Below are 25,343 nucleotides of genomic sequence, written 5' to 3'. Positions count from 1 at the left end.
TAGCTCCTTCGTCCCCAAGAGCCTTCTCCCTGAACTCTGCCTCTCAGGGACCAGCTCTAAGAGGAGGGAATCATCTCTCCCCAACACTTTATGTATCCCAAGCATTCTTCAGATTACCCCCCTGGCCATTAAAACTCCAGTCTTTTAGTCCCGCTGGTTGCAAGAACTCATGAAAATCAGCTCCCTTCATTTTCCCAGCCAGTGGCTCTGGGAAAGTGTTCTCCTTGCATGTTCACCTGTGTGATCCTGTCTCTCTTGCCTTTATCTCTGACCATGGCTCCCTCCTCTATGCAGAGCCCTTCATCTGTTTCTCCCCAAACCACTGCTTTTTACTTCCTACCTTCCTTGTGGCTTCTTCTTTCCCTTTATTTGCAAAATTTTTTCTGTCAGTCTTCAGGTTGATTTCTGTGGTATTTAGAATAATTTGATAGTTATCTAGTTAGGGATAGTTCAAGAGATGAGGTGAATCTAGGGTCCTCCTACAACACTGCCATCCAACTCCTCTGTCCTTTCATTTTGGATACATTTCTTTGTCTCCTCATCTTATCTGCCTCTCTGTGTATTTCTCTGTGTTAAGAAAGTCAGCTATGTTTTCTGCTCATGAAATTTGTGACTTTTTGGAGAAGAAGTCATGGAGTGGCCTGCAGTGCAGTGTCCCCTGTTCACCAGAAGCTGGCACTTCAAGTAGTAGCCTCTATGTGTTGTTTATGCTCTCTTGTTGTATCTGAGACACTTTTCCTTTCAGTGCAGTTGTTTCACTGAATTTTTGCCTATTTTGAGCTGTGCTTGCTCTGTGTGGTGTTAGTGGAGTCCTGGCAGCCCAGCTCTGAGGGTGTGTCTGCTAGGAAAGTTGAAGCAGCCTGGCAGTGTTAGCAAAATTTGCTGTGGGACACTAGTCTCATGCCAGACCCACTGAGGCACTGCAGTTGGCTGGGGGCTGCATGCTGGGGTGGCCAGTGGACTGAGGCTGGGAGTGGCCCTTGGTGATGGCTGGGTCAGCACATGACGATGGTTGGGGGTGTGTGGCTGGTTACACTGTGTGGTGGCACCCATGCACAGCACTCAGTGGGAGCTGGGTGCTGCGCAGTGCCTGGGTGCTGTGGGGTGGCAGGTCACAGGTTGTGGTGGTAGCTGTGCACCCTGAAGCTTGGCAGAGTGCCAGCATGACTTTAGCAAACTTTGCCCTGAGCCCAGGGCTGATGTTAGTGGCCTGGGAGTGGGTGAGTCCTCGGGAGAACTTGTGGGCCTGGTACACTGCTAGCAGATTAGGTAGCAAATGTCTCTGCTCTGCAACCTCCTGCAGCTGGCTCTGTGTTTATGCTCGCAGACAGGGTAGGAAAATGGTGCCTGCCAGCTCTTTTCCAGAGAAGTCCCCCAACATGCTCTGAAATCAGTATGAACAGATCTGTCTCCCGTTTGTCCCCATCCTGTGTAAACTTCTTTCCTCTTCCTGCCTTTTTAAATGCAGCGACCCAGCTATCACTCACTCTCCCGCCTCACCCAGTGCTGAGTCAGCTGACTTTTAAAGCTCCAGGCTCCAAGTCTCACTCATTTTTAAAAACTCACAGAATTTTAGCCCCTCTGGTTTTTGAAGGCAGATTTTATGGGGATTAACTTTCCTGGGAAGCTTCCTGGTGTGAGGGCCAGTTTCTCAGCCCTCTCCATGTGTGCAGCCTGCTCCCTCCTGCAGACAGCTTCCTTCCACCATTCTGACCTGAAAGGTTAACTTTCAGGTGCAGCTTCTTCTCTGTTTAGTTGTGGAGTTTGTTTCTGCCAGTCCTTGGATCACTCTGTGGTTTACTGACTTGGATGTGGCTGATTTCTAGTCATAAACATGGCACAGGGAGAGCTCAGGGTCCTCCTACTCTTCAACTTCCCCAAGTCTATCTTTTCATTAAGGATCTTGCTGAGGTCCTCCACTCTTTTCTCAAGTCCACTGAGTATCTTTATGACCACTACTTTAAATCCTCTATTAGGCATATTAATTTTCTTCTTTTGGTTTAATTCTTTTCCTGTGATTTTGTCCTGCTTTTTCATTTGGCACCACATTCCTCTGTCTCCTCATGTTGTCTAACTCTCTGGGTCTCTTTCTATGTGTTATAAAGTCAGCTACATCTCCTACTCTTGAAATTAGTGGCTTTATGAAAGAGAGGTCCTGTAGTGCCCTGCAGTGCACTGGTCCCGCTCATCAACATCTGGTGCTTCAGGGTTGTCTCCTATGTATGTTGCATGCACCCTACTATTCTGGTTGACCCACATTTGCCTTAGTTCAGTTGTCTGCAATGGCTCTCTGTGTCTGTTGTAGGCAGAATTTGGTCCCTGTGTTACTTATGGGGCAGTCTGGGCCTGCACTGGCCCTATGCTGTGGGCTCACAGAGGGGAAAGAAGCAGACCTTCACTGTAGGTTCTCCAGACTAAGATCATCTGGCTTGAACTGAATCAGACCAGGTGTTTGCCAGAGATAGGGTAAAACTGAACTGCTACCTTTCACTGTGTTGTCTCCTGAGAAGCTTTTGTTGTTGGTTGGGGTTTGTTAGTCAAACCAGATGTCTGCACTCAGACCAGATATCTGCCCCCAGTCCACTGCTGGGGCTGTAACTGGACTCATGTGTGTGGTTATCTTCCCTCTTTCCTGGGCAGGAGTTACTTTGCAGTGATGCTGGCTCCTGTCAGGGCTGCTTGCCTCTTGCCAGGAGTGTGGCATTGCTTCAGATGGCCTCCGGCCAGAGGTATTGTAGGAAGCAGGTCCACAAGAGAAGGCAGGAAAGGATGTGAGGTGTTATCAAGGTTTGCATAGGTCCAATGTGGGAGTGGTCCCAGAGATGAGGTCTGGTTGAAGTAGGTATGTCAATAAGACAGTGTGTGGGTGGGGAGCACTGTTAGCAAGTTAAGTAGCAAGTGTTGGTTCTATGCTGGTTCCTGCAGGTGTCTGTGCATCTAGGGTGGGTGGCAAGGGATGAAAATGAATGACACCCATCAGCTTTTTTGTTCTTGAGGAAGTCTCCTGAAGATCCCTGCCATTCCAGCATGTGCTCTGAGTTTAGTAAACAAAACTGTCTCCTGTATACTCCAGGCAGTTTTGAAACTGCTGCAGTGTGTTGCATCTCCCTGGGGTTGTTTTTTGTGTTGTCTTTTTAAAGGCAGGGACTCAGTTTCCTATTTCCCTCTGACTCCCAGGGGTCAGGTCTGCTGATTTTTTAAGTTCCAGGTGTTAAGCCCTGCTGATGCTAAGAACCTGCAAAATTATATCACTCTGGTTGTCAAAGACAAATATTATGGAGATTCATCTTCCCTATGTGGGTTCCTTGTGCCTGGAGAACCTACAGGAAGGTCTGCTTCTTTCCCTGTTATGAGCCCACAGCATTCTCCCTCCTGTGGACAGTCCTGTGGGTCCATTTTGTTCCCAACAGCATCTCTACCCTTCCTTGCTTCTTGAATGTAGCCTCTTCTCTCCATTTAGCTGTGGAGAGTCTTATCTGCCAGCCTTCACGTGGTTTTCTAGGTTATTTACAATGATGTGGAAGTTACCTAGTTGTATCCATTGGATGAGGTGAGCCTAAGATCATTCGACTCTGCCCTCTTCCCTGGATGTTCTCCTCTGCCCACTTTTAAAACAGTTTGTTTTCTTTGTTCTTGATTTGTATGGGTACCTTTATATCAACCCCTTGTCAGATAGATGGTTTAGAATTTTTTTTTAACATTCCTTAGGTTGCCTTTGCATTTGACTGATTATTAGGTTGTGCAGATGTTTTTTAAATTTGATGTAGTCCCACTTGTGTATTTTTGCTTTTGTTGCTTGTGCTTTTGGTTTTATAACAAAAAATTATTGCAAAGAACTTTTTTTTTCCAAAGTGAAAAACAGTTATTTCTTTTTTATTGAGATGTAACTGACATATAACTTTATATTATTTTCAGGTGTACAACATGATATGGTATTTGTATGTCTTGTGAAATGATCACTACAATGAGTCTGGTTAACATCCATCACCATACAAAATTAATTGAAGTATAAATGACATATGATATTATATGAGTTTCAGTTATACAACATAGTTATTCAACATTTATAAGCATTTTGAAATGGTCAGTATAATAAGTCGAGTTACCATTTGTCACCATACAAAGTTAATACAGTATTATTGTCTGTTCCAAGTGTTACACATTACATCCCATGATTTATTTATTTTATAACTGGAAATTTATTACTCTTGATACTTTCACCCATTTTGCCCACCAACCAACCCCCCACTCTCCTCTGGCAACCATCATCTATCTGTTCTCTGTATCTAAGAGTCTAGTTTTCTTTTGTTCTGTTTTTTTTTTTTTTAATTCCACATATAAGTGAAAGTATTTGTCTTTCTCTATTTGCTTTATTTTATTTAGCATAATACCTTTAAGGTCTATTCATGTTGTCACAAATGGCAAGATTTCCTTCTTTCTTATGACTGAGTAGTATTCCGTTTTGTGGTGTGTCTATGTCTGTGTGTATTACTAACATTTGCTTCATCCCTTCATCATCAGTGACACTTAAATTGTTTCCATGTCTTGGCTATGGTTAAATAAAGTCTGAATGAATATGAAGGTGCAATTATCTCAGTTTTTTGAGGAAACTCTGTATTGTTTTCCATAAGGTTGAACCAATTTACATTCCCATCAACAGTGTATAAAGGTTCCCTTTTTTCCATATCCCTTCCAACACTTGTTATTTCTTATTTTCCTGATGATAGCAATTCTAGCAGGTGTGAGGTGACTTCTCATTAAGGTTTTTATCTGCATTTCTCTAGTGATTAATAATGTTGAGTACCTTTTCATGTACTTTTTGGCCATTTTAATACCTTTCTTGGAAAAATAAATGTCTTTTCAGCTTTTTTTGGTCCAAGCTGATGGAGGTGTAGGAGACCTTAGTTTCACCTGGTCCCAAGAATTCAGCTAGGTAGCTATCAAATCGTTCTGATCACCTGCCTACTCAACTGGGGATCTAAGAAAAGAATAGCTGCAACTCCACAAATACAAAAGCAACCACTTTCTGCAAAATATGAGGTGCAGAGAAGTGAAACCACAGTGGTATATGGGAAGTTAGATCTGAGTAGGGGGAGGGAGCCTCTGGCAGCTGGCTACCATAAGGTGATATAGCAGCAAATCACAAAATCAGAACTTTTAGAAGTCTGCTCCAGTGAGGGATATCCCTGCCTAAAACACACTCAGGTGGTGAAGTGGGGTAGAATCCCAGGTGGAACAGTGTGGTCTCAGGATCCCTGGTGTCACAGGAAGAACAGGAGTGCCTGAGTGCAGCAGAGTTCCTAGGCATCATCAGAGCAAGGAAACCAGCTCTAATCAGCAAGCCCAGGAGTGGGCTCTCAGATTGGAGTTGCCCTAAAACATGAGCCCCAGTATGATTGGGTGACTGTTCCCCAAGCAGAGGCCCAGCAAGCTTTGAACTGGGGAGCCCCCCACCCTTCCTTTTCAAGAAGTTGCAGTGTGGGTTTGTGCTGCAGGAGTCTGGAGGGTTTGGAGACTCAAAATGGGGTCATGTTCCTGAGATAGAAACACTCGGCCACGGGCTGAGTGAGCAGAGAGTGTGGAAGGAGACCAGGGAGATAGGAGTGATTGACTGCTAGTCCCTGAGAGTGCTCTGAGGAGTAGGGCCCCTAAGCTCTTGGCTCTGGAGCTGGAGACTGAAAGGCTGCCATTTTCATTCTCATCCTCTAAATCTGTGCAGAAAGTCTTCAGGGAACAAAAGTCACATAGAGCAATCTAGAGCAATCCAGGGATGATTACACAGTCTAGCCCCCTGTCAAGGGCAGTGCAATTCTGCCCAGGGCAAAGACAACTGATAATCATCACAAGAGGCCCCCCCCCACCAAAGAAAAAGATTAGCAAGAACATCCAGCCAAGACCAAGTTTACCAATCATAGAGAATTGCAAAACTCCAGTCCTAGAGGAAAATAGTATATAGAATTTATGTGTTTATGCCAGATTCTTTAGTCTTCCCATTTTAATTTTTTTCTTTCCTTATTCAACCGATTTCTTATTTTATCAACTTTTTAAAAATTTTTTTATTTTTTTTATTGACATATAATGTATTATTAACCCCAGGGGTACAGGTCTGTGAATTGCCAGCTTTATACTCACCATAGCACATACCTTCCCCAATGTCCATAACCCCATCACCCTCTCCCTAGCCCCCCCCCCCCCCCCCCCCCCCCCCCCCCCCACCCGGCAACCCTCAGTTTGTTTTGTGAGATTAAGAGTCTCTTATGGTTTGTCTCCCTCCTGTTTCTATCTTGTTTCATTTATTCTTTTCCTACCCCCCAAGATCCCCATGTTACCTCTCAACTTCCTCATATCAGGGAGATCATATGATAGTTGTCTTTCTCCGATTGACTTATTTCGCTAAGCATAATACTTTCTAGTTCCAACCATGTCATCGCAAATGGCGAGAATTTATTTCTTTTGATGGCTGCATAGTATTCCATTGTATATACATATACCACCTCTTCTTTATCCATTCATCTATTGATGGACATCTAGGTTCTTTCCATAGTTTGGCTATTGTGGACATTGCTGCTATAAACATTTGGGTGCACGTGCCCCCTCGGATCACTACATTTGTATCTTTATGGTAAATACCCAGTAGTGCTATTGCTAGGTTGTAGGGTAGCTCTATTTTCAACTTTTTGAGGAACCTCCATGCTGTTTTCCAGAGTGGTTGCACCAGCTTGCATTCCCACCAACAGTGTAGGAGGGGTCCCCTTCTCTGCATCCTTGCCAGCATCTGTCATTTCCTGACTTGTTAATTTTAGCCATTTTGACTGGCGTGAGGTGATATCTCATTGTGGTTTTGATTTGTGTTTCCCTGATGCCAAGTGATGTGGAGCACCTTTTCATGTGTCTGTTGGCCATCTGGGTATCTTCTTTGCAGAAATGTCTGTTCACGTCCTCTGCCCATTTCTTGATTGGATTATTTGTTCTTTGGGTGTTGAGTTTGAGTTCTTTATAGATTTTGGATACTAGCCCTTTATCTGATATGTCGTTTGCAAATATCTTCTCTCATTCTGTCAGTTGACTTTTGGTTTTGTTAACTGTTTCCTTTGTTATTTTATCAACTTAAAAAAAAATCTTACATTTTCATTTTTAGTTACATTCTATCCTTTTATTGTGTATATATATACATATATGTATATGTATATATATACCCATATAAGTTTTTCTTTCTTTACAATTTTGGGATACAGTTACTTCTAACAAACAGACCAAAATACACCCAGAATCTGTTGTATGGCTTTGTTCTCTTTACCTATCTGATCATATTCTCTCTCTCTTTTCTTTTTGTTTTGTTTTGTTTTGTTAAAGTCTTTTAATTTTCATCTTTAGAATTACATTCTATCCTTTCAATGTATTTAAATTAATTTGTCTATATATGTTTTTCTTTCTTTATAATTTTGAGATATAGTTTCTTCTAACAAGCCAACCAAAATACACTCAGTATATAGTGTATTGCTCTGTTCTGTTCACCCATCTGTTTATATTCCTTTTTTTATGTCTTTTAATTTTCATTTTTAGTTACATGTTATTCTTTCATAGTATTTAATTTCATTTTTGTCATATATATAGGTTTTTCTTTCTTCACAATTTTGAGATTTAGTTCTCTAGCAAACAGACCAAAATACACACAGGAACTGGTGTATTGCTCTGTTCTGTCCACCTCTGATTATATTCTTTTTATTTTTATTTTATTTTATTTTGGTTTTGGCTTTCTTCTGATCTGTTTAATGTATATTTCTTTGGGGTTGTTTTTCCATTTTACTATTTTGTTCTATTGTTTGGTGTTCTTCCCTGGACAGAATAATAAGACAGAAAAACTCACTTCAAAAAAAGAGAACAAGAGGTAGTCCTGACTGCCAAGGACCAAATCAGTAATGACATAAGTAAGTTGTCAGAACCAGAGTTCAGAATAACAATTATAGAATACTAGCTGGGCTTGAAAAAAAGCATCAAAGACACTAGAGAATCCCTTTCTGGAGAAAAAAAAGAACTAAAATTTAATCAAGTCAAAATAAAAAAGGCTACTAAAGAGATGCAATAAAAAATGGAGACTCTAACTGCTAGGATAAATGAGACAGAAAAGTGTATTTGTGATATAGAAGACCAAATGATGGAGAATAAAGAAGCTGAGAAAATGAGATAAACAACTACTGGATCATGACTGGAGAATTTGAGAGAGAATTGATACCATAAAATGAAACAATATTAGAATAATTGGGATCCCAGAAGAAGAGGAAAGAAAGAGGGAGGAAGAAGGTATACTAGAGCAAATTATAGCTGAGAACCTCCCTAATCTGGGGAAGGGAACAGGCATTCAAGTCGAGGAGGCCTAGAGGACACCCCTCAAAATAAATAAAAATCGGTCAACAACCCAACATATAATGGTGAAACTTGCAAATCTCAGAGATAAAGAGAAAATCCTGAAAGCAGCTTGGGACAAGAGGTCTACAACTTATAAGGGTAGAAACATAAGGCTGTCAGTAGATGTATCCACAGAGATCTGGTAGGCCAGAAAGGTCTGGTATCATATATTCGGGGTGCTAAATGGGAAAAATATGCAGCCAAGAACACTTTAACCAGCTGGGATGTCATTCAAAGTAGAAGGAGAGATAAAAAGCTTCCAGGACAAGCAGAAATTAAAAGAATTTGTGATCACTAAACCAGGCCTGTAAGAAATATTAAAAGGGGTTCTTTAAGTGAAGAGAGAGCCCAAAAGAAACATAGACTAGAAAGGAACAGAGAGGAACTCATTTTAGACCCAAAGACACCTCCAGGTTTAAAGTGAGGGGGTAGAAAACAATTTATCATGCTAATGGACATGAAAAGAAGCTGAGTTGCAACACTTATATCAGAAAAATCAGATTTTAAACCAAAGAGTATAAGAGATGAGGAAGGATGCAATAACATAATTAAAAGGTCTATCCAAAAAGATCTCACAATTGCAAATATTTATGTTCCTAACATGGGAGCAGCCAATTATATAAACCAATTAATAACAAAATTTAAAAAACACATCCATAATAATATAATAATAGTAGGGGACTTTAATTCCCCTCTCACTATAATGGAGAGATCATCTAAGTAGAAGATCACCAAGAAAACTAGGGCTTTGAATGACACACTGGACCAGAAGGACTTCACAGATATAGTCAGAGCATTGCATCCTAAAGCAACAGAATACACATTCTTCTCAAGTGCACATGGAACATTCTCCAGAATAGATCACATCCTGGGTCACAAATCAGGTCTCAACCAGTACCAAATGACCGGGATCATTTTCTGCATATTTTTGCAGCAATGCTTTAAAATTTGAACTCAGTCACAAGAGGAAATTTGAAAAGATCTCAAATACATGGAAGCTAAAGAGTATCCTCTTTTTAAAATTATTTTTATTAACATATAATGTATTATTTGCCCCAGGGGTACAGGTCTGTAAATCATCAGGCTTACACATTTCGCAGCACTCACCATATCACATACCTTCCCCAATGTCCATAACCCAACCACCCTCTCCATACCCCCCTTCCCCCAGCAACCCTCAGTTTGTTTTGTGAGATTTAGAGTTAAACAGCATCCTCTTAAAGAATGAATGGTGCAACCAGAAAATTAAAGAAGAATTTAAAAAATTCTTGGTATCAAATGAAAATGGAAACACAATTGTTCAGAAGTTTGGGATGCAGCAAAGTCAGTCCCAAGAGGGAAGTATATAGCAATACAAGGCTTTCTCAAGAAACAAGAAAAGTCTCAAATACACAACCAAACCTTACACCCTCAAGAGCTGAAGAAAGAACAGCAAATAAAGCCTAAACTCTGCAGAGGATGAGAATTAATGAAGATTAGAGTGGATATTAATGAAATAGAAATTAAAAGAAAAGTAGAACAGAACAATGAAACTAGGAGCAGTTTTTAAAAAAAAATTGATAAATACAATCATGAGTGAAAGTGAAGAGATTACAACCAACACTGAAGAAAGAGAAATAATTATAAGAATATATTATAAGCAACCATTTGCCAATAAATTAGGCAATCTGGAAGAAATGGATGCATCCCTAGAGAGGTGTAAACTACCAAAATAAAAACGGGAAGAAATAGAAAACCTGAAAACACCCATAACCAGCAAGGAAATTGAAACAATTATCAAAAATCTTACAAGAAGCAAGAGTCCAGGGCCAGATGGTTTCCCAGGGGAATTCTGTAAAACATTTAAAGAAGAATTAATACCTATTCTTTTGAAGCTGTTTCAAAAACTAGAAATGGGAGGAAATCTTCCAGACTCTTTTTATGAAGCCATCATTACCAGACAAAGACCCTACCAAGAAGGTGAATGACAGACCAATATCCTGATGAATATCAATGCCAAAATTCTCACCAAGATACTAGCCATTAGGATCCCACAGTACATTAAGAGGATTATTCACCATGACCAAGTGGGATTTATTCCTGGGCTGTAAAGCTGTTTCAGCATTCACACATTAATCAATGTAATACACTACATTAATAAAAGAAAGGACAAGAAGCATAGGATCCTCTCAATAGATGCAGAAAACCATTTGACAAAGTACAGCATCTTTTGTTGATAAAAACACTTGTTGTGTATTTATAGAGGGAACATACTTCAATTCATAAAAGCCATCTATGAAAAGCCCACAGCAAATATCATATTCAGTGGGGAAAAACTGACAGCTTTCCCCCTAAGGTCAGGAACATCCCAGGGCTGTCCACTATCACCACTACTGTTCAACATAGTACTAAATTCTTAGCCTCAATAATCAGACAACAAAAAGAAATAAAAGGGATTGAAATTGGCAAAGAAGTCAAACTCTCACTCTTTACACATGACATGATTCTCTATGTGGAAAACCCAAAAGACTCCACCCCAAAATTGCTAGAACTCGTACAGGAATTCAGCAAATTGGCAGTATATAAAATCAATTCCCAGACAACAGTTATATTTCTATAAACTAACAATGAGACAGAAGAAAGAAATTAAAGAGTCAATCCCATTTACAATTGAACCCCAAACCATAAGATAACTAGGAATAAATCTAACCAAAGAGGGAAAGGATCTGTACACAGAAAACTATAGAACACTCATGAAAGAACTTGAGGAAGACACAAAGAGCTGGAAAAACATTCCATGCTCATGGATTAGAAAAAAATATATATTGTTAAAATGTCTATGATACCTAGAGCAATCTACACATTCAATGCATTTCCTACCAAAATAGTATCAACTTTTTCAAAGAGCTGGAAAAATTATCCCAAAATTTGTATGGAACCAGAAAAGATCCCTAATAGCCAAAGGAATGTTGAAAAAGAAAAGCAAAGCTGGTGGCATCACAATTCTGGGCTTTAAGCTCTATTACAAAGATATAATCATCAAGACAGTATGGTATTGGGACAAAAATGGACACATAGATCAATGGAACAGAACGGAGAACCCAGAAATAGATCCTCAACTCTATGATCAACTAATCTTGGACAAAGCAGGAAAGAATATCTAATGGAAAAAGGACAACGTCTTTAACAAATAGTGTTGGGAAAATTGGACAGCCACATGTAGGAGAATGAAATTAGACCATTTCCTGATCCATACACAATAATAGACTCAAAATGGATAAAAGACCTCAATGTGAGACAGGAATCCATCAGAATCCTAGAGGAGAACACAGGCAGTAATCTCTATGACCTCAGCTACAGCAACTTCTTGCTAGACACATCTCCAAAGGCAAGGGAAAAACAGGCAAAAATGAGCTATTGGGACTCCATCATGATCAAACCTTTTGCAAAGCTAAGGAAAGAGTTGACAAAACCAAAAGACAACCAACAGAATGTTGCAAATATTTGCAAATGATATATCAGATAAAGGGCTAGTATCCAAAATCTATAAAGAACTCATCAAACTCAACACCCAAAGAACAAATAATCCAATCAAAAATGGGCAGTAGACATGAATAGGTATTTTTCCAAAGAAGGCATACAAATGACCAACAGACACATGAAAAACTGTTCAACATCACTTGGCATCAGAAAAATAAAAATCAAAACCACAACAAGATACCACTTCACACCAGTCAGAATGGCTAAAATCAACAAGTCAGGAATTGATAGATGTTAGCGAGGATGTGGAGAAAGGGGAACTTTCTTAAACTGTTTTTTTTTTTTTTAAGATTTTATTTATTTATTTGACAGAGAGATACAATGAGAGAGAGAGAGAGAGAGAGAACACAAGCAAGGGCAGTAGGAGAGGGAGAAGTAGGCTTCCTGTTAAGCAGAGAGACTAATGCAGGGCTCAATCCCAGGACCCTGGGATCATGACCTGAGCTGAAGGCAGACGCTTAATGACTGAGCCACCCAGGCTTCTTACATTATTGGTGGGAATGCAAGCTGGTGTAGTCACTCTGGAAAACAGTACAGAGGTTCCTTAAAAAGTTGATAATAGAGCTACTCTATGACCCAGCAACTGCACTACTAGGGATTTACCCCAAAGACATTAGATGTAGTGAACCAAAGAGGCACCTGCACCCCAATGTTTATAGCAGCCATGTCCACAATACCAAACTATGGAAAGAACAATAGAAGAACCTAGACGATCCACCGACAGATGAATGGATGAAGACGATGTGATATAACAGTGGAATATTACTCAGTCATCAAAAAATGAAATCTTGCTATTTGCAATGTTGTGGATGGAATTAGAGGGTATTAGGCTGAGTGAAATAAGTCAGTTAGAGGATGTCAATTATCATATGATCTCACTCATATGTTGGATTTAAGAAAAAAGACAAAGGATCCTAGAGGAAGACAGGAAAAAATAAAACAAGATGAAATCAGAGAGGGAGACAAACCATAAGAGATCCTTAATCATAGAAAATAAACTGAGGGTTTCTGGAGAGGGGGGGTATGTGGAGGGTAACTGGGTGATGGACATTAAGGAGGGCATGTGATGTAATGAGAACTGGGTATTATATAAGGCTGATGAATGACCGACCTTTATCTTTGAAACTAATAATACAGTTATATGTTAACTAATTGAATTTAAATACAATTTAGAAAAAAAGAAAAATGTCTATTCAGGTCTCTAGAAATATCCCTTAGGTCCATTCTGCCTGAAGTATATTCTAGTCCATTATTTCTATATTATATTATTTTTAAAAGATTTTACCTGAAAGAGTGAGAAATAGAGAGCATGAGTGGGGTGGGAAGGGGTAGAGAAGGAAGCAGACTCCTCACAGAGCAGGGAGCCCATTGTGGGACTCAATTCCAGGACCCTGGGATCATGACCTGAGCAGAAGGCAGATGCTTCACCAACTCAACCACCCAGGTGTCCCCATTATTTCTGTTTTAATTGGGTTATTTATTTATTTATTTTTGCTTTACATATTATATAATACCTATTTCATACACTTATTCTAGAGTCCTCTAACCTCCACCAAATTGTGCTTGGTTCTTGTGCAATAGGCTCATGTTACACTGTTCTGTTCTTTTTTGAATTCTTAGAACTTACAATTATATGCTAATGGAATTATTTTGTATATGTATATTTCTTCCCACTGGAATGTAAATTCTCCTAAGACAGTGAATGCATCTGCTTTCACATTAATTGAATACACTCAGAGCATAGTATGATATATATAACAACACAGGTACTCAATGACCACTTTATTTTTGCATTATTGATTAAATTAGTGAATATATTAGCAAAGTTTGGAGCTTAGTTCAGCCAATAGTAAAGTGAGCAGTATTTTGCTTTCCTTTACTATTATTCATTGTGACATACATATTCTTTAGTGTTACATTTCTGGGAGGCCTATGGTCTGGAGCAGGACTTGGACACTCACGGTTTCCTAACTGGGATAAAAATGAGGAAAACCTTAAAAGCCAATATATCTTCAAACAGAATGCTTCTCTGCCTATTTTTTTTCTTTTCTGTAATACTTAAAAAAAACCTTTGTATTATGGAAAATTTTAGCTATACGTAGTATTAGAGAGAATAGTGGCATGTATCAGTAGTCCAGCTTTAATAATGATTAATTCTGGATAATTTGGTAAACCCACCCACTTAATCCTATATGCACACTGTATTATTTTGAAGATAATCTTACATATCATGTTACTGATGAATATTTTATTATGAAAATCTAAAATATAATGACGTTTTAGAAACATAACATTGCCATTACCACATCTAAAATTAGATAATTTCTTAATACAGCCAGTGCTCAATTTTTGAGTGTCTCATAAGAAGTTTTTAATAGTTGTTTTGTTTGAATATGCATCCAAAGCTAACATTTGATTGATATGTCTTCAGTTTTTTTACATGAATTTTCTCTGTTCTGTATTTTTACATGCAAATTATTTGCTGAAAAAATGACTAATTATTTACTTACTAAGTAGTATGATATTGATATTAAATATTAATAAAGTCACACTTTATGCACATGATCAGAAATAATTCTAAGAACTCAATTTATAAAGAATCATGTAATTTAATATCATGAGTACTGATACCTAATTTTAGGTACAGTAATATAATGTGGTGATCCCACTTTAACTTTTAGCTGATAAAATGAAATAATTGCTCATTTTAGAATTAATTTCATTTTAAAATTACATGAAGACTTTATGAATGAATTCCCTTAATAAAACACAACTTCCATTAAATTTGTTTTTCTCAGTATTTCATTGGGAAGAGGTCTGAGTAGGTCAGCATTTATGTATTCTTGGAACACCACTCATAATGTGATTCAATATAACCCTTGTATTACAATAACACACACTCACACACACACCCCATATCCAAATTTGGATCTTCTCACATATTCACCGTATGGTCTTATTCTAATGCTCTCCTAACTGACATCCATTTCTTTTCCTGCCTAAAGAATTCTTATCTTCTCATGGGTGAGAAAAGAAGAGGAAGCTTCTCCTATTCCCATTCATTCTTTACGAATTGAAATTTCAAAGTTTTGGAAAACAATTTGACTTTCAGTATATTTGAAATTCAAAGTTCCTTTATCCTAACTTACTTCTGCGTCTTAGCTTTGTAAAATTATACTAAAATGAGTAGGAACTTATTTCTTCATTTTTGCATTTCTTCTATATCAAATCTATAGCAAAGACAAAGGGCTTATATTACTTTCACTAATGTCTGAATTAGGGGGAGTGGTAATGCCCTAGTGTGGGAATAATAAGAAAGAAATATTAACATCAGCTAAAATATCAAAATATTATCAGTCTATATTTGCTTGCTCCTGTGTTACTGGACATGAAACATAATCTGGAAAGTGAAAATAAGTGGCAATAAGCATAAGGGGCCACAGTACTAGTCAGTTCTGAGATGAAAGAAAGGAAAATTTTATTAGGAGGTCTAAAGGGAAATTTATTATTTCCACGGGAATAATGGATCAGGGTTACAAAGAATCAGGAAACTGGGTGGAATATCCCAGACAGCTCACTGTAGGTAAAAATTGAGAAAAGAAAAATAAAATCAGGCATTCAAAGCGCAGAACTCCAAAGGATATGTGAGCTCTCAGAGGATGTAGCTGGACCTTAAATCCTAGAGAAGAGGTGAGAGGGGCAACGTTGGACAGAGAAGGAATATGACGAACTCAGCCAGGCAATAGTGCTAGGTCATCTATCAAGTCCACTCTTCTGCTCGGGTCAGTGAGCATTTGGTGTTCCTGCAATAGGACAGACATGGGATGGTTGATCCACAGGGGCTCCTGTGCTGTCATCATGCCCTCCCCCAGACTCCTACAACTTTTCAACCATATCTGTGTCCACAAATTCCTCCCATTTTCCTTCTTCCTGTGCTGTGTCTGCAGCTCTCAGCTCTGACAAATCTGAATGCTTACCTTCCTTTCTAGGGTGCGGCTCACAAGGGTCCTTGATGTCTGGAAGCACCACTTGAGCGCAGGCCTTGGACAATGAAGACAGTCCCCACCACGATGCCCACAAGGCCCACAGTCAACCCCAGGGCACAGACCACAGTTTCTGTCAGCTCTGACACAGGGGCTGGAATTTCAGGTTCTGTGAAAATGAGGTTGTGGATGTCAGAAGACAGAGTGTTGGTTCATGTACGTGTGTGGGTTGGAGTGGGAGGGATGGATTTGGTTCTCTGAGGACTCAGGGCACCATAGTTAAGAAAGAGGGTAAAGCCTATTATTTGAAACCTTTGAAGTATGGAAAACATGAGATTCACAGGCTCAAAGGCAGGATATTCTGGACTTGGTAGAGAAAGAAGATGCCCAGGGGGTGGAACTCATACGTACCCCAATGTTTCAGAAGTGGTTCATCCAGGCCCCAGTGCTCCACTTTGCAGTCATAAATATCATCAGCAGAAGGGAGGAAGGTGAGATAACTGATCTTTAGGAAGGAATGATCCTTCTTGGCGAGGAAGCTGGTTTCAGAAACACCTTCTGTGACTGAGTGCCTGTTCTTCAACCACGTGACATTGATCACAGGAGGAAAGATGTTGTCCACAAGACAGACGAGGGTGTTGGGCTGACCCAGACTCACAGGAGACTTGGGAAACAGCGTCACCTCAGGAACCTCTGTGGTGAGGAAGCAGCACTGATATGAATTGCAAAGAGCTCTGCCCTGAGGTTCTGCACTGTGTCCTGCAAGAGCCCGTCCACCAACAGTTCCCCATCTGATGGTAGAAGAGTTCTTACTTACCTTCTGCTTGGGAAATGCTATCTACACACTGCCTGTATTTTATCCTTGTGCCCTTCCCCCTGTGGGCGTGCTTACTAAAGTGGCAGCTTTCTAGGACTTCTCCTTCAGGGGTTCAGGGAACACGGTATGGGAGTTAGGATCCTTGTATTACGTGACAATATTTCAGCTCTGAGATGACAGATAATGAGTGTTCAGTAATTACTATGAGAAGATCTGGGGAGAGATCCTTGGAAAGCAGTCAAGTGTATCTATCATAGGGAAGAAGGGAAAGAGACCTGATATGTAGGGATAGATTTAGTAAAGAGAGGCAGAGTGGTAGACGCTTACCATTGGTAGCAGCGGTATAGTTGGAGCGTTTAGTCAGGATGTTCAAGTTTTGTTTTGATGTAGCTATTTCGCTCAGTGCAAATTGTGGGTCAAAACCTGCAAATGTGCTAAACACGGGCAGCCGCCAGACAGTTTCCTTCTTCTCCAGGTCCACATAGAACAACTCATCTCCATCAAATTCTTGAATGTATTGGCCAGAGGGACCATAGGACTGGTAGACTTCTATGCCATAGGAACCAACATGATCAGCTGATGAGCGAGTGAGGAGCAAGAAAAAAACAAAGGGAGAAAGAACCTTATTAAATTGAGTGACAGAAGAAACTAAACTGGTTTTACAATATTGTGGGCTTTGTCTTTGGTACTGTCTTTCTTTTTTTTTTTTTCTTTCAAGATTGATTTGTGTATTTGAGAGAGAGTACAAGTCGGGGAAGGGGCAAAGGGAGAGAGTCTCCAGCAGACTCCACACTGAGCACAGAGCCCAGGGCCAGGCTGGGTCTCACGACCTGTGAGATCATGACCTGAACAAGATTCAGTCTTTCAAGGGACTGAGCCACCCATCCGCCCCCTTTGGCACAGTCTTTAGGCAAATTTTCCTGCTCCCTTTCCCTCAGGGTTGGTAGGTGTCCAGTTAGAATGCAGCTGATTTTCCACTGTCATGTAGGCTCCATGAGGACAGAATTTTAACAGCCTTATTACTGCTGTTCCTTGTGTGCGTAGCTTAGCCTCGGTACACCCAGGTGTGCCATTTACAATAAACATAATGAAATTAAAAAAGGAATGAACAAATCATCATGTTCTTAGCTTCCTTTCTCAGAGATTGAGTTTACCTCCCTCTGCTTCATAAGTTCTATCTCTTACTTAATTCTTTCATCAGTTAATAACAAATACATTTGGATTCCTCTTCCCCTCAGGACTGGTTCTGATCAGAACATTTTCTACACAGGCCTTCCTGCCTTCCTTCCTTCCTTCTCTCCTTCCTCCTTGTCCTCCTTCTTCCTCTCATCTTTCCAAGAAGAACACACAGGACTTTATTGTTTTACAAGCCTAAATATTGTAGGATGTGAGAGTGTGACAAGGACAGTGACAATACTACAAAGTATATAAAAAATAAACAATGCTCCTAAGGTCTCTGTTTTGTTAACAATAGTAATCCTCAGAGGAGAGCACTTGATTTTATCAGAGATACAAAATGAAAGATACATTGGATTTTAGATTTCTGTCACACCCCACTGCTCTTCTCCACCATGGCTTAGAGGATGTTACTAAACCTCTCCTCTTATTCTGACTCAACATTTCTGTCTCTTGAGAGCTCCAGGTAAACTATGGCCCTTTTTCTCAAATGGACAATGTACTCATGTGAGGACACCCAAGTAGAATGGCAGCAGTAGGATTCTCCCCAATGAGCCTACCTGGACAATTTTGTGAAGAAATATATGTTTTTTTTTTTTTTAATCACTTCCTCTTTATGTTCTTCCTCATTTACTGAACATCATCGAGATGTCAGACATCATGAGGAGCAGGGATCAAGGAGCTTATTGCTGGTGAGAGAGTCAGATGAGTACAGGAACAGACAAGAAGCTGTGGTGAGTCCTGGAAGGGAACGGCAGCAGTCTTATGGTCGTCTGCAAATACCTCAGCTGCCCAGTCAAACCAAAGTATATTATTCCTTCATGTTCCTTGGTCTTTGCAGGGGCTTTTCTTCTTGAAACAAAGTTATTTTTACAGATTTCCAAGATACCTCCATTTTTTCCCTTAAGTTTCCGCTTACTTACCAATATTTTAGCTAAGTTCTCTCACTGAACATGTTTTTGACCACATTTTATCCTCTAGCAACTCCATCTCAGTGTCTTGCTCTCCAAATTTATCTATACCTCATCCAACTCACTCTATTCCCTGCCCAGTATGACCCCCTTGGTTGATTATTTGAAAATCCCTCAACAAAACCTTTATAAACTCTACCTTTTATCCTTGACTCTTTTCCAAACATGAATATATGCAACTGTTGTTTTCATCTGGTACTTGTCCTGGGTTGCCAGCTGTTGATGAATTTCACACTATAGGACCAACTAGAAGCAATTCACTTTTATATTTTCAGTTTGCTCCTGCACCAAGGGGCAGATAGCATGTCTTTTCATCTTTGAATCCCCCAAATTTATCTCCCTGTGTGCTGAAAAGTGTATATTGAATGTCATTTGCTCTTCTTAAGGATCATAGAAATTGGGGGAGTGAAAGCTGGGAGACACAAAGGTGGACCATATGAAGGTCAGAAGCAGCAGTGACCAAGGCTGTATTATGACTTGTGAGCCTAAGTGCTATTCCTTTCATGGGCCCATTTTTTTCATAAAAATATTAAGAATTATATTTGTGACTATATTGGTATAAAACAAAATATAATCCAGGCTATATTAAAAATTAAAATATTTTCTTCTACTCTAAAAGTTCATTTTTTTCTTTTAATTTTAAAAGAAATTAAAACATTTTCATGGTGCCCTATGAGCATCACAAGCCCTTGGTACTGTGCTTACTGTACCTAATGGATAAGATGAGTCTGACTAGGGTGCTCTGGTGTGATGCTGAAAAAAGGAATTGGACATTCTCTGGAGAAACAAGTGAAACTTCCACCACCAAGTGAAAATTAGAATGGGAGCAGTCATGGTTAACAAAGTTGGTGAAAATTAGAGTATGCTCCATTTCACATCCCCTCTTAACTATTTAATTTTTTTACTTTGGTTTTTACAAAACCATTCTTCATGTCAATAAAACAACAATAAAAAAGACCAGGGATAGACCCTGGAAGGAAAAGATTATAAAGGAATGGCTGAAGAGAGGGTGGGAAGAGATAAGCAATAAAGGTAGAGGGGCTGGAGGGATTAAATAATTAATGTGTGTTTGCCCTGTTTTCCTTTTAAGGATCTCCATTAGATAGAAAGCAAGACATGTAATTTGAATTGACAATTTGAGAATAATGTATTTTAATTTTTATATTATATTTATTATTTATATTATATTTAATTTTTTATAAAATAACTTAAGTTCATCATAAAGTTCTCAATTTTAAAATAAAAATAAAGATATTCTCTAGTTTGGAAGAGTACAGAATTCCATAGTTCCATAATTATGGAAGGAGCCCATGTGTCCATTGATAGATATTTGGATCAATGGATAGATAAATGGATAAAGAAGATTTGGTATATATATATACAATGGAATATTGTTCAGCTATACAAAGACTGAAATCTTGCCATTTGCTACAATATGGTAGGAGCTAGTGAGTGTAATGCTAAGTGAAATAATCAGAGAAAGATAAATACCATATAATTTCACTCATATGTGGAATTTAAGAAACAAAACTAATGAAAAAGTAAAAAGGTAAATAAAAAAAAAACCAGAGTCTTAACCTTAGGGAAAAAACTGATGGTTACCAGAGATTAGGTGGGGGGGGGGGCAGTTAAAAAAGGTGAAAGGAGGGGCGCCTGGTGGCTCAGTCATTAAGCATCTGCTTTGGCTCAGGTCATGATCTCAGAGTCCTGGGATCGAGCCCCACATCAAGCCCCACATCGAGCCCCACATCGGGTTCCCTGCTCAGCGGGAAACCTGCTTCTCCCTCTCCCACTCCCCTTGCTTGTGTTCCCTCTCTCGCTGTGTCTCTGTCAAATAAATGAAATCTTTTAAAAAACAAACAGATGAAAGGGATTAAAAGTACACTTATCTAGGTGAGCACTGAGTAAGGTATAGAATGTTGAGTCACTATACTGTACACCCAAAAGTAAAATAACACTGTATGTAAAGTATCCTGCAATTAAAATTTAAAAAAATTATTAAGCCACACCTGTAATAGTAACAATTAAGAAACAAGAAAGATCATTGACATTTCTATGTCTTCATCATTGGAAAAGCATTTCTAAATACATATTTGATTTGATTATTTGTGAAGTGACATATATGAGGTCATGTGGTAGAATGACTGGTCTAAAGGTATTCAGCTGGGCTTGTTTAGTCACTCCCCCATGCCAGTTCCTGGCATGAAAATGTGTAAATCTGAGACAAAGAAGAGGACACACTTCTTTATATCTACAGAGTATATACATAATTCACGGAACTCTTTACCCAAAGTGAGACTACAGAAGAAACATATAAAAAGCTGGGGTGCCTCAGTGGCTCGGTCATTAAGCATTCCTTTGGCTCAGGTCATGATCTCAAGGTCCTGGGATCCAGCCCCACATCCAACTCCCTGCTCATCAGGAAGCCTGCTTCTCCCTCTCCTACTTGCCCTGTCTTGCTGTCTATTTTTCTGTCAAATAAGTAAACAAAATATTTTCTTTCTTTTTTTTTAAAGAAACATAAAAAGCTTCAAAATATTGTTTAGAAACATTTGAGAGCAATAGGTCATGAATTTTTAGTAACAAAACAACCACTAGTGGAAACATCTTTAATCTCTGAGGCAACCATAAATGAATGTCATTGAGCCCTGCAGGCTATATTCACTGGATCTGATATTAGAAAGGATGAACTCTGCAACAGCACGGGTAGCAGAGAGAGTGGGTTGGGTCTCTAGTTCCCTGAAGGAGGAGTGACCACAATTTTTAGATCTCTTTAATATTGAGAACACCTTTGAGGAGTCTCTGCTATTTCTATGCCAATCTCTATTTTTCCCCCTTCCAACTCTTTTTCCCAAGTCTAGTCCCCACATCCCTCAGCTGTGCACTCACCCACAATGTCTTCACTGCCACCAGGGCTCATCATGGTGGTCAGGGCAAGGGTCCCTAGAATCAGAACTCTGCTTAGGGTCATCCTTTTCTCAATGTGGTCTCCTCAGTGGCCCGTCTGAGTTGCAGAGCAGCAGTAAGAACCCAACTGAGAAGGGAATCTAAAGACAACAAACCAAACCCTGCCAGGTTAGGTTCTGGCCAATCAGAAAAATCCCCTCTGATGACACTTCTGTTGCCAGTTGAAGAACTTGTACTAAGAAGCCAGGAAGGGTTTGGGAAATCCCCTTGTTCTGATGTAGCCTCCTGGGCATATTCTCTAGGAAAGGAGGGAGGGTCTTAAATCAGAATCTTCTTATGGGTGTGTGTACTTGCTGGTGGTGAGAGGGGTGGAATTCTGAGTAGCTTCATGTATAGATAGATATCATCACTAATATGGTATTCTTCAGGCTTTTCTGGGTTATAATCTCCAAAAATTCTCCCATAATTGATTCCCTCCCCAGCAATCTGTAACTCCTTCCCTTTTCCTGACCTCTGAAAATGGATTGTCTTTCTTTTTTGCTTCCATTGTGCATGTACAATTTTCCAAATTTTGATTTACCTCCCTAGGGTATTTCTGCTGCTGATGGTCAAGGAATACCTTTGCTTTTCTACTTATGTAAATCTAATTAATTTAAGTTCTTCTCTCGTTCTCAAAAGCCTCGTATTTACACCTGGGACAATAGAAGAAATCATAAAGTCATGAATGCTGCCTATAGTAATTGCATCATCTTTCACCTCAATTTTTCCCTGCCTGGAATATTCTCTGTGCTCTGTGTTTTACTGCTGTCTATATACATTTAAGGGCAATTTGGGGACACTGATTACATAAAAGACAGCTTGGGCTGCCTCATTGTATGGTTTTTAGTTTTTAAATTTTTTTACAATTAACAATGTAAGTGAAATGTCGAGGGCAGATTGAGAATTGCTATGATTTAGAAATTGGTTTCCTTCTCAGAACCTCCTCAATATTTTCATATTCTTAATCCTGCCACATATTCCAGATATTTGTAAGGGACTAAGAATTGAGCTAATGTCAAAGGCAGTCATTAGAGGGAGACTTATTATTATTATTTTTTTTTTCAGAAGAATCGATTTTATGTGTGTTTTGGAAGCCACCAGTTAATGGGCAATTCCGCTCAGAATCAGTCACTCTTTCCCTGTTAGATGGCCTTCTGTTTCTCGGCACATTGTCGTACCTCATGATGACAGAGACAGCAGGAAGAGTGAGACAGGAAAAGCCCTGGCATCTGGCAGCCACCTAGTACTATTAAGCAGGACTTGGTGTTGCCAGGAGCTGGTCTGCAACTCACAGCAAGGCTCTAGTGTTTTCCTGGTGAACATAAACAATGTCATAGGACAACAGTGTCAGACAGCCACTCAGTGACCATGGTAGATCAAGACAGAGCACAAGGCCACTCAGTAATCATGCCTGAACACAGACAAAACACAAAGATTGTCAAAGCCACAAAAATGACCAAGCGTCTCTCTTTCCTAGATGATACGATTGTCTTCTGCTTCATTACCAGTTAGAGCTTTAGCCTCAGCCTGTTCTTCCTTCCTTCTAGGTAAGATTTATTAAGATGCCCAACTGTAGAATTATTCCATCCCACCATCTACTTCCAAACAATCCAACTAAGAGCAAAGTCCCTCTCTCTTAAATCCTCCTCAAACTCACCTAACACAAGCCCCAACCCTATAGTAGTTAAACTGTCAATTTTATGTGTTGGTTAGGCTCTAGTCCTCAGTTAATCAATCAAATATTAATGGGGTGTGGCTCTGAAAATATTTTGGAGATGTGATTACAGTCCATAATCAGTTGATCAGGAAAGAGAGGTCTTCCTAGATAATCTGGATGAGTCAGAACCAACCAGCTGTAATGTCTTCAGAGCAGATCTGTGGGCTCCTGGATGGCTCAGTGGGTTATGCATCTGGCTCTTGATTGAAGCTCAGGTCTTAATCTCAGGGTTGGTAATATAAGCCCCATACTCTATGATAGATGTGGAGCCAATTGAGGACCAAAAAAAAAAAAAAAAAGCAGAGATGAGGCTTCCCTGAGATAAGAGATTGCACTGTGGACGGTAGCACTTGCCTATTCCTGGAGTTAAGTCTGCCTTTCCTGACAATGGTCAGCCTTGTGGATCAAATCTGCCTTGTGCACCCCACAATTGTATTAACTACTTCCTTGCAAGAATTCTCTTAATGAATACTTCCTGCTGGTTCTGCTCTTTGGTTCCAACACCCTCTTACTGAGATGCCCATGATTCTCCATGGTGAGTTTTCTCCCTCACCACAATGAACAATTAAACCAACTTGTTCATCCACAGGTTTGCTCCTGATGATCTTTGGTGGGAGGCATCAACGGCAGCTCATCAGGGTGCTGTGAGGGATATACATATGCTGCACCTGAAATGAAAAATTCCTGGGGCTCCCACTATACCTGTAGTACACTAGTTTTCCCGCTTTTCAAAGAGGATATTGAGTTTCAGAGAGGTGGAGGAATTTGCTCAGAGTCACACAGCTGGTGAGTGCAGAGCTGAAATGTGACAAGGGTAGAAGCCATGAGTCTTTGTAGAGGTTGGGAGTTTCCTGTGTGGATTCAGAATACAGAGTCCTAAGATAATTAGGATAGATATTTGACCTTATGGGATTTAGTCTTCAAGTGTGTGTCATTATGGATGAAGAGGGATTCTGAAGTTCCACTGAGGCATGCTTCGTTTATCATGTGGCATTCTTCTTTCTGTGCAGGAAATAACATGTTTCTACACTTATCCTGGATCCAGACTTAACTGTTTTCTACTGTTAAAATCAGAGATAAATGGAGCTTGTCTCAAAAATACCCTGAACAGACAAGACCAGTTTATTCATACAAACAAATCTTAATTTAGCTTATTTTGCAAGGCTAAATGAATTGGATCATTTCTTGCTTATGTATTTGGAAATGACAAAGAACATTGAACTGTTTCCCATGCTTGATATGAGGTAACCACTGAAAACTGTAATATTGTAGCCAATGCCTGTGAAGAATAAGCAGTCACTGCTTTCTCATAACATAAGCTACTTTGTAACAAAAGACCCCTGATCCTCCTTCCACCTTCTAGTTTAAAATCTTCTGGTTTGCAAACTGTCTCTTTGGCATGTGGCATTAGTAAAAATAAATTTTTACTAATTACCACTTCAGTGATTCATTGGTTTTACTTTGGCTATTTTGAACTTTTGATATTTCCTTATGAAAATTACTCAAAATTTTGACAAATGGACAAAAACTTTCTTGATACTCAGAACTTTACCTATTAATATCATCTTTAAAGAAAATTCAACACAAATTGGGAAGTAAGTGTGTCAGCCCTGTGGATCAGAATTGCATCTTGGATGGGAAGTTGAAGGTCTAATCTCAGATCTCGAGTCCTGGGGAATGTTGATGTCCAAGAAGTCTATGTCATTAACTAAGAGAAGATGAGCTCTGTCTATAACCTGACTCTGTCTCACCTCCTCTTGCTGTCACCCAAGGAACGTGTTCTAGTCATTTGTGTCTTTAGATCATAA

General features: G+C 39.5%; 2 protein-coding genes across 2 annotated transcripts in view; one reads left to right on the top strand and one right to left on the bottom strand.

Moving 5' to 3' along the window:
- The window catches only part of LOC116862131 (DLA class II histocompatibility antigen, DR-1 beta chain), a 167,687-nt gene that overhangs the window by 18,998 nt on the left and 123,346 nt on the right, over window positions 1–25,343 (top strand). The window lies entirely within an intron of this gene.
- Window positions 15,904–21,929, bottom strand: LOC116862134 (SLA class II histocompatibility antigen, DQ haplotype D alpha chain-like). Its single transcript, XM_032849271.1, has 4 exons — window positions 21,762–21,929; window positions 17,053–17,301; window positions 16,320–16,601; window positions 15,904–16,077 (listed from the first exon to the last, which is right to left on the bottom strand). The coding sequence occupies exons 1-4, from the start codon at window positions 21,841–21,843 to the stop codon at window positions 15,923–15,925; spliced, it is 768 nt and encodes a 255-aa protein (XP_032705162.1). The 5' UTR covers window positions 21,844–21,929; the 3' UTR covers window positions 15,904–15,922.

The sequence above is a fragment of the Lontra canadensis genome, unplaced genomic scaffold (assembly GCF_010015895.1).
Source record: "Lontra canadensis isolate GAN:19392208 unplaced genomic scaffold, GSC_riverotter_1.0 scaffold222, whole genome shotgun sequence".
NCBI classification, from domain to species: Eukaryota; Metazoa; Chordata; class Mammalia; order Carnivora; family Mustelidae; genus Lontra; species Lontra canadensis.
Note: the sequence above shows the minus strand (reverse complement) of the source record. Positions and strands in the feature narration are given on the sequence as shown.

Coding starts and splice junctions, on each gene's coding strand:
- LOC116862134 (XM_032849271.1), bottom strand. CDS start 21,843: ATGACCCTAAGCAGAGTTCTGATTCTAGGGACCCTTGCCCTGACCACC. Junction 16,602..17,052: donor CTATACCGCTGCTACCAATG/GTAAGCGTCTAC, acceptor TCCTCACCACAG/AGGTTCCTGAGGTGACGCTG. Junction 16,078..16,319: donor ACCACTTCTGAAACATTGGG/GTACGTATGAGT, acceptor TCATTTTCACAG/AACCTGAAATTCCAGCCCCT.